Genomic DNA, 13,942 nt, shown 5'->3' on the forward strand with positions numbered 1-13,942 from the left:
TTATGCCACCACGGAAGTCTTTGTTCATTTATTAAATAGCATTTAAAGTCTGACAGATAGCCAACCAGCATTTAAAAATGAATTAAAAGATTTGAACTGTTCTCGGGTATCCGACCGGGTAGCATCGTAATTTTCCACAATATTTCAGCAGACATACACACTACCATCTTCAGGTTGTTACTGACGAATGCTGTGCTGTTCTTCTCGCCGCCCTATATATATATTAGCTGTTACTCCCTCCACCGTTCCTCTCCTGGTGTCTTTGGTGCGGCTGGCGCGGTGGCTACTGGAGGTGGTGGGGGAAGCGGCGCCTGGGTCTGAACTAGGGGCTGCAGTCTCCCTGCTGCCACCGGCAGGGGCGGTCCTCTTTCTCTCCAGGCTGAGTGCAGGGTTCCAAGCCTGACTAAGTTGAAGGCCGCTGTCTTTATTAGTTAGATCGTCCTGTAGTCGGATTTCGATGGCGTCTTTAGTAACAAAGTCCCAGAAGTAGGAGGATTGACAGAGTATTTTTGTTTCATCATAGTCCATAGTATGGCCACTCTCTAAACAATGGTCAGCCACGGCTGATGTGGGGGCCTGGCATAATCCGGTATTGCGCTTGTGTTCACGGCATACCTCTTCTACAGTGCAGACTGTCTCCCCAATGTATGATTATCTGCACTGACAGGAAATTTGGTTTTTGAAGGCCTAGGTCATCTTTCACTGAACCCAGTAGAGTCAACGTTCTTGCAGGTGGTCGTAATACACATTTCACATTGTGTTTCCCCAGGATTCTACCGATTTCTCTTGAGGTGTTTCCGACAAACGGAATGCACGCCAATGATTTGTGTTCTTCTGTTTCTTCTTCTTGTTCTCTTGGCGCAGACAAGCGCTTTTGGTTGTACCATTTTTCCGAAATGTTGTCTCGAGGTGCTGCAGTTCTGCTGGAAGGCTCTCCTGATCGCGGATCAATCGTGCCTTGTGAACAAGTGTGTGCAAAATGCCTTCATGCTGGGAGTTGTGTTTGAAACTGAAGGCATTTAGGTACAAATCAGTGCGTGTAGGTTTTGTGTACACACTGTGTCCCAGCTTGCTGTCAGGTTTCAGTTTCACCAGAACATCAAGAAACGGTAGGGCACCATCCTGCTCCACCTCCATCGTGAACTGTATGTTGGGGTGCAGCGAGTAGAGGTGTTTGAGAAATTCATTTAAGCTGTCCCGTCCATGTGGCCAAGGATGGGACACCTATGCATCCAACTGTCAGCAACATAGGAACAGCATAAGTGATTGATAATGATCTAGATTACAGTCATATTCATGAAGACTACGTGATAGAAACTGGTGGTGATACAAATTCAGAACCCAAACTGGATGATAATGACGACGAAGACAACAGAGAACATAGTCATATCACCATGATTCCAGGTTTTATGGTCAGGGAAACTCTTTGAAATGGAGAAATGTACGGCTACCAACCAATGTTGGTAGGAGACAGTATAACATTGCTCCTGTGAATTCCTGGCCTGTGAATTAGTGGTAAAGTATTGGGTAGGACTCCAGAAGTTCAACAAGTAAACAGGTGTACTTTCGGCTAAATATATTTTAGATGAGATTTAACAATGATCAAACAAAATTTTAATGATATAAAAACATGTTTAAAAGAATAGATCTTTTGAACATGATATCGATGTTTCTGATATAAAAGCTTTTAGAAGCTTCTTGTATTCACAGCAGTCTCCAAATCTATTATCAAATACATTGATGATCCATTCTTAGGTGGAATTAGATGTAATATTTTTCACAGTACTGTAAGAAACTGTTTTTGTTCAAAACTGCAGCTCCTTAGTTTGCGAATCGAGAGAAGGAAAGAAAGAAAAAAGGATAGAAAGGAATGAAATAAAGCCAACTGCCAAAGTGTCAAACTTTTTGACAGATGTACTGTAAACCATCAACAGTGTTACTCTCCAGGCTGTACTACATGTGTTGATAAAATGGTTGTGCATTTCCATGATCACTGTATGATTAGTTTATGGGTGTACCTGCCAAGAAAGCTGCTGAAGTGTGGGGTAAAAATTTAGTGTATTACAGACACCAGGACCCAGTACTTACATGTCTACTTTCTGACCTGTAAAAAATTGGTAATTAAGATCAAAATTTACTTATCCTTCAGGTTTTTTCAGAAATTCTGTTTCTTATTTTTGGTTGTTTAAGAAAGAATGGCACAGTGTAACAATGATAATAAAAAGTTTTATTTCTCGAATCGTAAGAAGCATAGGGAAGTACTTATTTGGAACCTTATTTGCATTTGTTCCCTTGTTCCTTTTTAATATTTAGTTGCTTCGTTACCATGTGTAAGAAAATACATTTTGTAACTAGTTGAATGGAAACAATCCAAAAATTTAAGACAATATTTAGTGATTCTTTTGTTAACTTCTGGAATCTGCTAAACACAACGATGCCAATTAAGTTAAAAATCGTATGATACCAGTCAATTTTTGAAAAAAACACTCGAAATTTGCTATATACCATGCCAAACAAAACTATATATATCCAAGATCATGCAGGAAGTCAGAAGCTACAATCAGAATAAATGGAAAAACACTGGAACATACATGGCCTCACAAGTTAATTCTGTGCTGCAGCCCAGACTCGAACTTGGGTCTTCTTACTTGCTAGCCAGAAATGCTAACTGTTACACCACCACAGCAGTATGGTTAACATTGCTGCATGAACTACTCAAGTTTAGTGCCCTCCCCAACACAAACATCAAATCATATTTTTCTCTTACAGTCACTATTGCCAGGTAGATAATGAAGAGACTCGAATATCTCAGGGGAAAATTTAATTATAAGATGTACATATGTTCCAAAATGGCTATCTGTAAGATTTGTTAACCACTGCATCACCACTGTTTTGACTTCATCATCGTCTTGAAGATGCTGACCACCTAGGTGTTTCTTCAAGTGCAGAAACAATGGTGGTCACTGCGCGCCAGATCGAGGATGTACAGAGGATGATCTAGAGTTTCCCATCAAAAAGATGTGATGAGATCCTTGGTTTGATTCGCCACATGCGGACGGGCATTGTCTTGCAGCAAAACGATGCCCTTGCTCAACTTCTATGGACTGTTGCTTTGATTCTGGTGTGATATAGGCCACCTATGTTTCATCGCCTGTAACAATTTGCGTGAAGAAATCATCACCGTCGTTGTGGTACTGCTCAAGGAAAGTCAATACACTGTCTAAACGTTTGGTTTTGTGCACTCATGATTATCGGAGGCATCTCAAACACTTAGTACACAATGTAAACAATGAATAATCAGACTGTAATGACGTCAGTGCGTAGTTAAGGTACAGGCTTTGTCGTAAAAATAAAATTATTGAAATATCTTAGCACATCTTTTTTAATTTCAAAACGGTACTTACTTAAAACACACCTCATACCCAGTAAAAATAATGGAGCTTGCACTACTTCTTGACCCACTAGGAGTCAAACGGCAAAAATTGTTTTATTTGTAGAAATAAATTAACGGTTGGTGGTTGTACTAATTTCTTTCCAAAGGTGTTTCCAAAACAAAGGTACATGCAGAGCTATTACAATGGAAGAGGAACACTAAAAGAATTGTAACAATTGAAAGTTAAATCTTTTAATTCTTATGTGAAAATTCCAAATTAAAACATCAGTGACTCAGCTTGATTATTATTGAATTTCCTCTTGTTATTTTCTTTTTAAACCACCTTTACTTCATCAGTTCTTTCTTTCTGGTCGAATATTATAATTTTAAAATCGCTAACATTTACTGAATATGTAATTTTGTATGCACCTATGTCTGTTACTTGTGTTCTATAGTGCTGGATGTCTGGACGCTGAAATATATAGTTTCTGTGCCTTTTATATATCAATATTTAACATTCTTTTAACATTCTCCTCCTCACTCCTCAGATTGATTCAAAGTACTGGTGGGAGCTGTGGCATTTCGTTTGAAGAAACTGTTCATCATGGACTGGTCAAGAATGAGCTGGAGAGAGGCAGAGAGAAGACAGAACATGAGTGTGGTACTCATACACAAGAATTAACTATGGACGATGATAGCTCACTTAGCACCACATATGAATGTAGTATGAGGCAAAAGGAATTCAATGTATTTAGTTGTAATTTCTGCCTACAGAGCTTTCCTTCAAAATACAGACTCATAATGCATGTGTTCATGCACATTGATGGCGTGCAACCTCCTATGTATGTTTGCAAATGGTGTGGTGATGTATTTCAGAGTAATGTTAACTTGAAAAAACATTTGAGAATGGGAGAGAATTGTCGATTACTAACTGCTGGCAATCATGAGAGTGGCTGTAGTGGTGAACACTCAAACAGTGTCCTCTTAGGTAGTGAACCAGAAGATTCTCCCACAGAACACACTGAGCAATCTTCACATAAGGAATCTTTGAAGGCTACAAAAACGTTCTTAAATGACACATTTAACGCGCGCATGACGCATGATTCGGTGAAACCGAGTGGTCATAGAACTTTATCTGCAGCTGGTGCCCACGCTTTTCTGCTTGCCGCAAACAGACCCCATGAATGTAATATTTGTGGCAAATCGTTTGCTGTACGAGGTAATCTCAAGAATCATAAATTAATTCACACAGCAGAGAAACCTTACAAATGTGATATTTGTGGCATTTCTTTTGCAAGGACAGGTTACCTCAAGCGACATATTTTGTTACACACTGGGGAGAGACCCCATGAATGTACAATTTGTGGCAAATCATTTGCTAGGTCATGTCTTCTCAAGCGACACACTATGCTACACACTGGGGAGAGACCCCATGAATGTTCAATTTGTGGCAAATCATTTTCTAGGTCATGTCTTCTCAAGCGACACACTATGTTACACACTGGGGAGAGACCCCATGAATGTTCTATTTGTGGCAAATTTTTTGCTAGTTCACATTATCTCCAGAAACATTCACTAATTCACACTGGAAAGAAACATTACAAATGTAATATTTGTGGCAAATCGTTTTCTGCGGTGGGTAAGGTCAAGAGACACGCATTAATTCACACTGGAGAGAAACGATACAAATGCGATATTTGTGGCAAGTTTTTTGCTAGGTCAGGTTATCTTAAGCAACACACATTCATACACACTGGGAAGAGACCTCACAAATGTAATATTTGTGGCAAATCTTTTGCTTGGTCAATTTGTCTCAAGAGACATGCATTAATTCACACTGGAAAGAAATCTTACAGGTGTAATATTTGTGGGAAATTTTTCGCTATTTCAAGTTATCTCCAGAAACATTTATTCATTCACACAGGACAGAAACGTCACAAATGTAATACTTGTGGCAAATCGTTTGCTGAGTTGGGAAAGCTCAAGAGACATGCATTACTTCACATCAGAAAGAAGCCACAATGAAGTATAACCTCAAACTGATAGTTTTCTCTGGTTGGTGCCCTGAATGCCTATAGAATAAAGGATATTGCAGACACACATTAAATTTGTGATGCCTGTAAAATAACATTAAAATGTGCTAGCACTGTGAAAGTTATGCAACAATGTCTACTATACAGGGGTCACAGATAGTGTGACAATAAAAAATCCTTAACATGAAATGTGATGAATTTGGAGTACCAAACTGTAGACAGAAATGCCATTTATGCTGCTGTTTTTCCTATTGGATAAATCCTTAAGCTATGTCAGTAATTATAAGCACCACAAAGTATTCACTGTAACCCAAAGGAATTGTGATGCATTTCCTTGTTGATCGAAATATAGTTATTATATGACAGATGCAGCTCTACATTATATGTTCAGTGACAGCAAAATATATTCACAGCACATCCTTCATTCAGTATAGTAAACTAAACTGGAGATTATTGGGGATGATGACCCGACAGCTTGGTCCCTTCACTCCCCAAACCAGCCAACCAGAAATGATTATGGCAATTACGTTATTCAGGTATGCTTTGTCAAGAGATGTGCATTGTATGCAATTAATAGTTTGTACCAACTATGTTATTTAAATACTAATTCTCCATTAATAAATATTTTATAATGACATATAAATGCATGTAAGCTAAAATATTATGATCACTTGCTTAATAGCTTGTTGGTCCACCTTTGGAATAAATAACATCGAAAATTTTGCATTGCATAGACTTCATCTGAGTGCACATCTTCCATGAAGGAAAATAGGGAGTTGCAATAACAGTCATCTACTCTACAGCTGTTATGATGCATTTGATTACTAACATGTGTCCCATGGGGGGCCAAGTGAATTACTCTTATGTGCTGCCATGTAATAGCATATCTTCCTGTGTAACAGGAAATGTCACTCATCCTGGCAGGTGACATTTACCTTGACCTACATTCCAGTGTTAATGATCCTTTGCCCACTGCAATTGTGATTTAAAATTTTTTATTGAAACACACACTGGCCATATGTTGTGGAACCTCATGTTGTTGAACAATGTGCTCTGCATGGTGTGTTGCAAAATGTGTGTGCGTACACCACCATTGCTTTTTGTCATTATATATGCTACTTATTGCCATCTTTACAGAGGAAGCAAGCCAGTGATCTCCATGTTTTGTGATGAGATGTTGATGTTCTACACCTTTTCATCAGGTTGTGGATTTATGAGCTTTCAGCAAGTTTTTGCAGATGTTCACAGCGGTAGCATACAACCACCCCAGAACAGTTTGATCTTTGTTAAAGTCACTTAGGTCATTAGATTTACATGTTTGTTACTCATATCACTGCTAGAATAATTCCGTGTTGCTCTCTGATCTGCTTATATACTCATACTCTCCTTACTGTGACATGTGCCTGCAACATATGGCATTCAGTCTCCTGGTGGACAGTGTTCATAAACTTCCTGCTCATCAGTGCATAGTCACACAAATGAGTCAGTAGGTAAAGTGTGTAGTCTAACAAGTTCGTCATGCTTGGTTTCCCATCACACCAATGCACAATAGCTATATTTTTTGTGAAATTATTTTTAGGTTTCGCAAAGCTCTGTCCATGATTCAGATATAAGGTTGATAAGTGTTATGCACCAAAGCTCTTAATTATTTATTCAGCATTTAGCACTACAGTAAGTTTGATTCCATGTATTGGAATACACAAGAACAACACTTGGGAAAGCTCAGAATGTGTTTACTAGTTACACGAATTTAATTCAATTGCTTCTGTGAAGTGTTGCATCTTAACATTCTCACTGTGGAAATGGTATGCATGTGAACAAGGCATGGGCTGCTGACAATGTACAACAGTAAATGGTGCAGAACCAACCTCTGCCTAGCCATGGCTCTACAGTGAAACACAGTACAGCTATATAAAGAGTGAACCTTTGAAAAATTAGAATTCTGAGTAAAATAAAGCTTTTCACTTAGTCAGTCAGTCCACCACACACACTTAATTCCCCCTCTGTAGCAGCAGGTTACTGACTGAAAATTTCAAACATATTTGGTGAATGATTGAAAATACTTCTTCGGATAACTGGCATTTGCTAAGGGATGCTTTGTTCTAATAGCAGTAACAGAAAAATTGCTGAACATAGTAAAACAGTGGACAATGATACAAAGCTTGAAAGAATTTTGGCATTATTAAAAGTAGTCCAGTAATTTAGATTTCGAATTAGCCAATTTTGGTTCTTGTAGAAAAAAAGTGGCCAACTGAAATGATACAGTGGTGTGGTGGTGCAGTGACAGAAGTTGTACTAACAGTGTATTGAGGCAGCAGGGACAGCAAGAGGGGTGCCAAGATGTGTCAGCTGAGCAGTGGTGAGGCTGGTGCAATGGTGATGCCTGAGCACAGTGATGGAGTATTGTGGTCAGGAATGACAACATTGAGACACCAAAGATTGTTACAAATTGTGGAGGTATAACACTCCATCAGAGGGATGTGTCAGCAAATGCTGGTGGGGTATTTCGATACAAAGAAGGTTTCTCAATAATATTGCTAACATTCATCTTTTTTGCTGATAAACAATGTAGTTTTTGGTATAAAAGTTAATGTCAAAATTATTGAAAGATACATTACAAACTGATTAAATATCCTTAATAAACAGATCTCACGAAGATTACAGTAACATTATAATTGTTTTATTAAATCTTGATTCATAATACTTCTCAGTGAGACTAATATTGATAGATAAATAGTAAGTCACTGGTTTGGTCCTTAACCAAGTAGAACATAATGCTCTTTAATATTACAAAATACACAGAAAGGCAAAATTATACAACAAAAACAAACTGATATATATTAGCATCTCATCTGCTAATGGTCATAAGGTAGGGCCATGACTGAATTGCACCAGGTTTCAAATTGCCTGTAAGTTTGATGATCCCAACAGCTGCTGCTCAAGCATAGCTGCATTTGGTGATCTGAATAGTTTACATTTTCCTCGATTAAATATGAGTCATATAATGATTCTGAGGACAGCTACAGTTACTGGAAGAGATAAGACACGGGATATGTAGGTATTCTAGCTTATTCCATTCAGTGATGTGTGCTGTGGAGTGGTCAAGGGTCACTTGCCATGTTCCCAAGCTAATAATTCATCAATGGTTTACAGAAGGCGAGCCTTCGATTTATGTGGCAGTGTACAGAAAAAGGTTAAAAGCGATTATGCTTGTAAGCTAAATGAGCTGATAACCTAATGGTGGATATGATACATCATAATAAGAAATGTTGAATAAAAGCCCACATTTAGAGAAACCCAATAAGTTAGAAGCATAAACGCATGGTCATAACAGAGGAAAGCTACCACATTTCGCTGTTTGAGAGCAACACAATGCCCTAGTTTCCTTAAAAAAAAAAAAAAAAAAAAAAAAAAAAAGCACAGTTTCACTATTCACGACACTAGTGCAGAGCAATAAGGTAGGACAATATACTAATTAGTGGATTGTGCAATTGAAACTCGAGCTATATGACAGATTCTGTTTCATTATCGTTGCTAATAATCCGGATGTCCTATGTTTGCCAAACACATTCATAAGCAGCCGCTGAGGCGACTGTCAAAGGGAAAGTGGCAATACTCAACCTTGCAACTGGTGCAATTTATGGATGGAGATATCTGTACATTTAATAGTTCTACAGATCATGCCAGTTGTACCTTAGCTGTAGTGTAATATATAGCGAGGTTGATTCCCATATGATGTAAATCATTTACTTGGGTGCTGATACATGAACTGAATTATTAGTCAAGGTTTTCAAGAAGATTTTGGGTGGCAGTAAGTTAGGGCTCAGCTTCTAATGTAATCCTATCTGAATGATAGCGTGGAAGGTGTTAACATGCAGCTGTGTTGCATGTGTGCTATACAAAAACAGCTGTAAAGTTTTGGTTACTTCCAAAGTAGTAGTCAGTTTTCACAATTCCCTGTGTACCGTTATTAAGTCACGACGAATTGAGGTTTGAAGTTACTAATATTGCAGTTCTAGCTCAGTGGCTATACTATGCATTTGTCACTTGGTAGACAAAAGGTGGTCATCAGTGTGAGTGAACTGCACGTGCTGGCATACTAGTATTTTGGGCTCTGAGTAACAAAGAATGTAGTCTTTTGGAGAGCTTGATCCCAGTGGGCTGCATCAGCCTGATCAGCGTTACCAATTTTGTCTTCAACACAGCCACACCCATATTAAACCAAACTCTCACACCACAGCAGAGCATTGTTGGGACAGGATGAACCATGTATCCAGTGCAGTGAAGGAGAACTTAAGTCAACGTTAAAAGGTAGAGGAGGTGGGAAACATGGACCGGTCGTTTCTGCTTGCAGCTTGCAAGTGTCATCAATCACGTGGAGGCAACTGCAACAGGTTAGCAAGGTTCAATTTCTTCGCAATGAAGATGTTGATCATCAGTATTTATAGTGTGTTGGCCGATGCTAATTGTTTTGAACTTTTGCATAAGTTTACAAGTTCATTATTCTTTCGAAAGTGAGTATTTGTAATAAGTAGAGCACTAAATTCCCAGCTAATGGCGAAGCTGGTGAAGGTGGTAGTGATAGACATTTAGCATACTTTTAGAAAGAATAGAACAACTAGTTGCCAGACTTACGGCAGAATTAACTCGACAGTCAACAATTGTGAATGATTTACCATGTTTCTGCTAATTCTATACTTATGGAGAAACCCAGAGTGGGTTTCTATTCCAATTTTTAGGGAAATGTAATGGAACTGAAACCACATTTTGGTAGTAGCCATGATATAATCTAGCATGAATATGGAGATGTTAAATTTAGGAGAACGATTACACAATAGGAGCCAGAAGGCTCACCCAATAATGATAGTCATCTCAGTGTACCATAGGAATGAATAGAGGGCTTAGCTGTCGCGAAAATGGAAGAACCAGCTTCAATTGTGTGTAACAAAGATAAAGTTGAGGCTACTGGTTAATTGTATGTAATGTGTTAAAATATATAGTAAGGTGCAATAAGAAAGGATGTGAGCTAGGAAGGCAGTCGTGATCAACTGTCGAAGCTCATAACTTCCCAAGCAAACTGGCGTGTGGTGCACCACATAGGGTAGCCTTCTACGTGATGAGCTAAAAACAGGTATTCACAATAGTCACTTTTTGAAAAAGACTTGAATTATAGCTACTCAGCGACCTAACTGATCCATGCCAGTACTAATTAGATTAGACGAAAAGACGAGTTGGCACAACATGACAATATCAAGTGAAAAATAGAAATACAGACACAGGAAATAGGTGACATAATGCACACAATTATGGCAGCTTACATTTAATCATAAAGGGATGTAAAAGGAATGACTGGGGCTTGTTGCTAGACGAATCCAGCGTTTTTCATCATGTCATCAGCATGTCAAAGTGTAATCAATTCTACAAGTGGTAGGAATCGAAGTGTGTGTGTGCTGCTGCCATACAAGATTTGTGTTGTGAACCGTAGATATTTATTCTGTTGCTATAAAAGTACGTAACAGCTAAAGCAATGTGAAACCAAGTGGAAATGCCCATGAATAAGTGAGTTAAGAAAATGCCTTAAAAGAGGCAAAACATTTAAAGTTATCCTCAGTGATGCAGTGCTGGTAAGCAGTACATTAATTTTGAATGTGTACAAGACATAGGGTTGTGTTCAGCTGCATAACTGTTTATAGTTTGCGGTGTGTGAACGTAAAACGCTCTTATGTATCAGTGGAAATGAAAGGGACGCAGAAGTAACTTGTATCAGTAGTGTCTGCTTAGTGACAGATGGGGAAGCACAGAGCAATGGAACAGATTACATGAAGCATGCTACATGTTTCCATGAACAAGAACGGTCATCATTAGACGAGTTTGCATTCACATAATCAAAATAGCAGTGCATAATTGGCAGGTAAAACACGTTACTGGAGGGACAAGTGCACAAAATTACGGGTTGGTGAGTATATGAGCATAACTCATAACATTGGTGGCGGACAAATTGGAAAGAGACTTCATTATTCATATTTTTTTTTTTTTTTTTAGTTTTTTTTTTTTTTTTTTTTTTTTTTGAAGGAGAGGGCGAGACTGAAACTGATGCAGTGCTGGTGCATTAGCTGGGATCTGTTTCATAAAAGTGATTTTGTACTGCTAGGTGCCACATTCGATTCAGTGGGCGATGTAGATAATGTCAAAGGTCCCCTTTTGCACAACAAATGCAAGGCGATGAGTAGTTTAGGACAAGTAGGCTCCAGTATTATTGTAAAAACATCCTAAACAGACAGATACCCACAGGTAGACCAGTTTTCACAGTTGAAACGATGTGGAACATTATTGCCCATGTACACATAGTGTTCAAGGCAGTGTCAGTGGTAGGTAAAACATAATGAGTCAAACAACACAGTGGTGCTGGAATGAGAGAGAGAGAGTAACCCACTCGGTCCACACACCATTCAAGTGTCGAATAGCGAACATTGTGTTTCATGGTGTTTGTCTTGTGTGTGAGAGGAGGCACTACAACCATAATTGAAGCACTGTAGTTCTCAGTGCGCAAGTGAGGCATGTATGTTATTGTATGACAGCAAGATCAAAGATGGCAGAAACACCATAGTCCAAAGACGATTCAGAAGTAAGTGCTATGACCAGATTGGTCATGTGAATCAGAGGAACAACAGTTGTTTGCACTGTTGTTGGATCATTCGCTGCAACACAGCACAACTTTATTATTATGCTTGTGATTTCAGTGGAAGGCTAAATACTGTTGTCAATGTGTGTGCTTGTAACCGAGCCATCCAGAACGTTCCTACAGTCAGTGCTGACAGATCCTCAGAATATAAATTTGTATGCTAGAAAAACAGCCAACATGTCGAAAGCAGACCTCAAACGGTTGTATTGTGATGTATTTTGGCTAGGCCTGCCTACTGACAGGACGAAAATTCACTTTTTAGTGGATTGATGGTGTTCTAACGAAGATCTTGTGTCTACTTGCAAAGTACCTGATGGTGAAGTTGTACAAAAAGAACTGTTACCTGAAAGATGTCCAGAAAATATCCAGACTCTGGATATTTATTTTTCTACAAATCTTATGTTTGTTACGTAACAGACACAATCATTATCGAGACACAGGAGTACATTTGGCATCGTTATAGTTTTCTGGCGCTGCAGGCCTTTTCCCTGTCAGTTCAGCACTCCTCATTTCAAGAACTTCATTAAGTATTCTTTTTGTAAGGGTGAATACCTGAATGACAAACCAGGAATGTATATTGCATCAATGGATTGCTGCTGCTATTCATTGATAAACGATGAGTGTGCAAAGTATGAGGCCATCGCTTTTGTAAAATGTGCCAATTGTGAGCAATGTTTCTGCCTGTATGTTTATTTGATGAATTGCACATTGATTGTCTTTTGTAATAGATTTTGTTTGAAGTCAGTACCAAGTCACACACATTTTACATCCCATTGTATATTGTTTCTTTTCAGTGAATTGTTCCCTCCTTTATATGGAGATATCCAAGTTCTTACCGTGTATTGATTCGTGTAAATTCTTGAAAAGGGGCATTTTAGCGACTTTTGGTGTCATGTTTCCAACGCTTTACTGATACTTTGTGGGACCTATAGCTCCTAACCGCTTGTTGTTCTGCTCCTAATGCTTCACGGGACCTATAGCTCCTAACCGCTTGTTGTTCTGCTCCTAATGCTTCACAGATTTTGTACTTGTGACACAAGCTTTCAGAAAATACACGAGTTTCTGGCGAACTGGCGTCAAAGGAGAGAAGATTTACGTGTCAGATGCCTCCTTTTTCAGGCAGAGGTGAATTACACTGCAATCTGCAAACAACCGTAAGTGACTGTAGCACATCAGCTATCTAAAGCCCCAAGGGGTTCAGCATTTAGTTTCTGGGTACGGGCTTGGCGACCCCAGGGTCCCTGAGCTGGGGACTGGGAAGCGCCACCAGTCCTCAGTACCATAAGCTCTGAGCGTGCTTCAACGACCACTGTAAGGCACAACAGTGGAACATTGTACGGTACAGAGCTCGGGGATCTTGGCTTAACTGCCTGGGTTGCGAGGACGGTATAAACCTCTATAAAAAAAAAACTCAATCTCAAGGTGTGCTGTGCGCCGAGGAGACGCATGGCTGTTGAGGTAGAACAGTTGCTAGTGGGCGACCTCTGGGGAACCTGCCGCCCCCCAGTTGTATTAAGCCTACCCAGGCAAGCGGGGCTCTGTCTGGGTGGACATTCCTTCCCCTAGCTGCTCGTGGGACCACCATGAAACGAAATACAAATAGTGCACAAGCACAAGTCTCTAAGAAAGGAAAGTTCAATGCTTTACAGTATGACCCCCAATCATTCCCTTCCCTGTCCACACCATGGGAGGAACGGCGGCCTAAATTACCTCATGAGATGTATTCTCCTCGATTTCTGGTTTGCAGCCGAACAGATGGGGACTCATTTCTGACCACAAAGCCTCAGTTTTTTGTGGAAAATTTAGAGGACAAGTTCGGAGAAGTTGAGGGCCTGTCAAAACTGAGGTCTGGAG

At 39.4% G+C, this 13,942-nt stretch overlaps 1 protein-coding gene across 6 annotated transcripts in view; it reads left to right on the forward strand.

Annotated features, from left to right (window-relative positions):
- The window catches only part of LOC124553966 (zinc finger protein 99-like), a 92,017-nt gene extending 86,270 nt beyond the window's left edge, over nucleotides 1-5,747 (forward strand). For 5 of the 6 annotated variants that reach the window (XM_047127984.1, XM_047127986.1, XM_047127985.1 and 2 more), the window contains one exon: nucleotides 3,922-5,747. In XM_047127984.1, coding sequence (XP_046983940.1) covers nucleotides 3,922-5,398 — 1,477 coding nt within the window. In that variant the 3' untranslated portion in view covers nucleotides 5,399-5,747. The remainder of the gene's footprint in view (nucleotides 1-3,921) is intronic. The other variant, XM_047127992.1, reaches the window with a different exon arrangement.
- The last annotated feature ends 8,195 nt before the right edge of the window (nucleotides 5,748-13,942 follow it).

This window comes from Schistocerca americana, chromosome 11, assembly GCF_021461395.2.
Source record: "Schistocerca americana isolate TAMUIC-IGC-003095 chromosome 11, iqSchAmer2.1, whole genome shotgun sequence".
Classification (NCBI taxonomy): domain Eukaryota; kingdom Metazoa; phylum Arthropoda; class Insecta; order Orthoptera; family Acrididae; genus Schistocerca; species Schistocerca americana.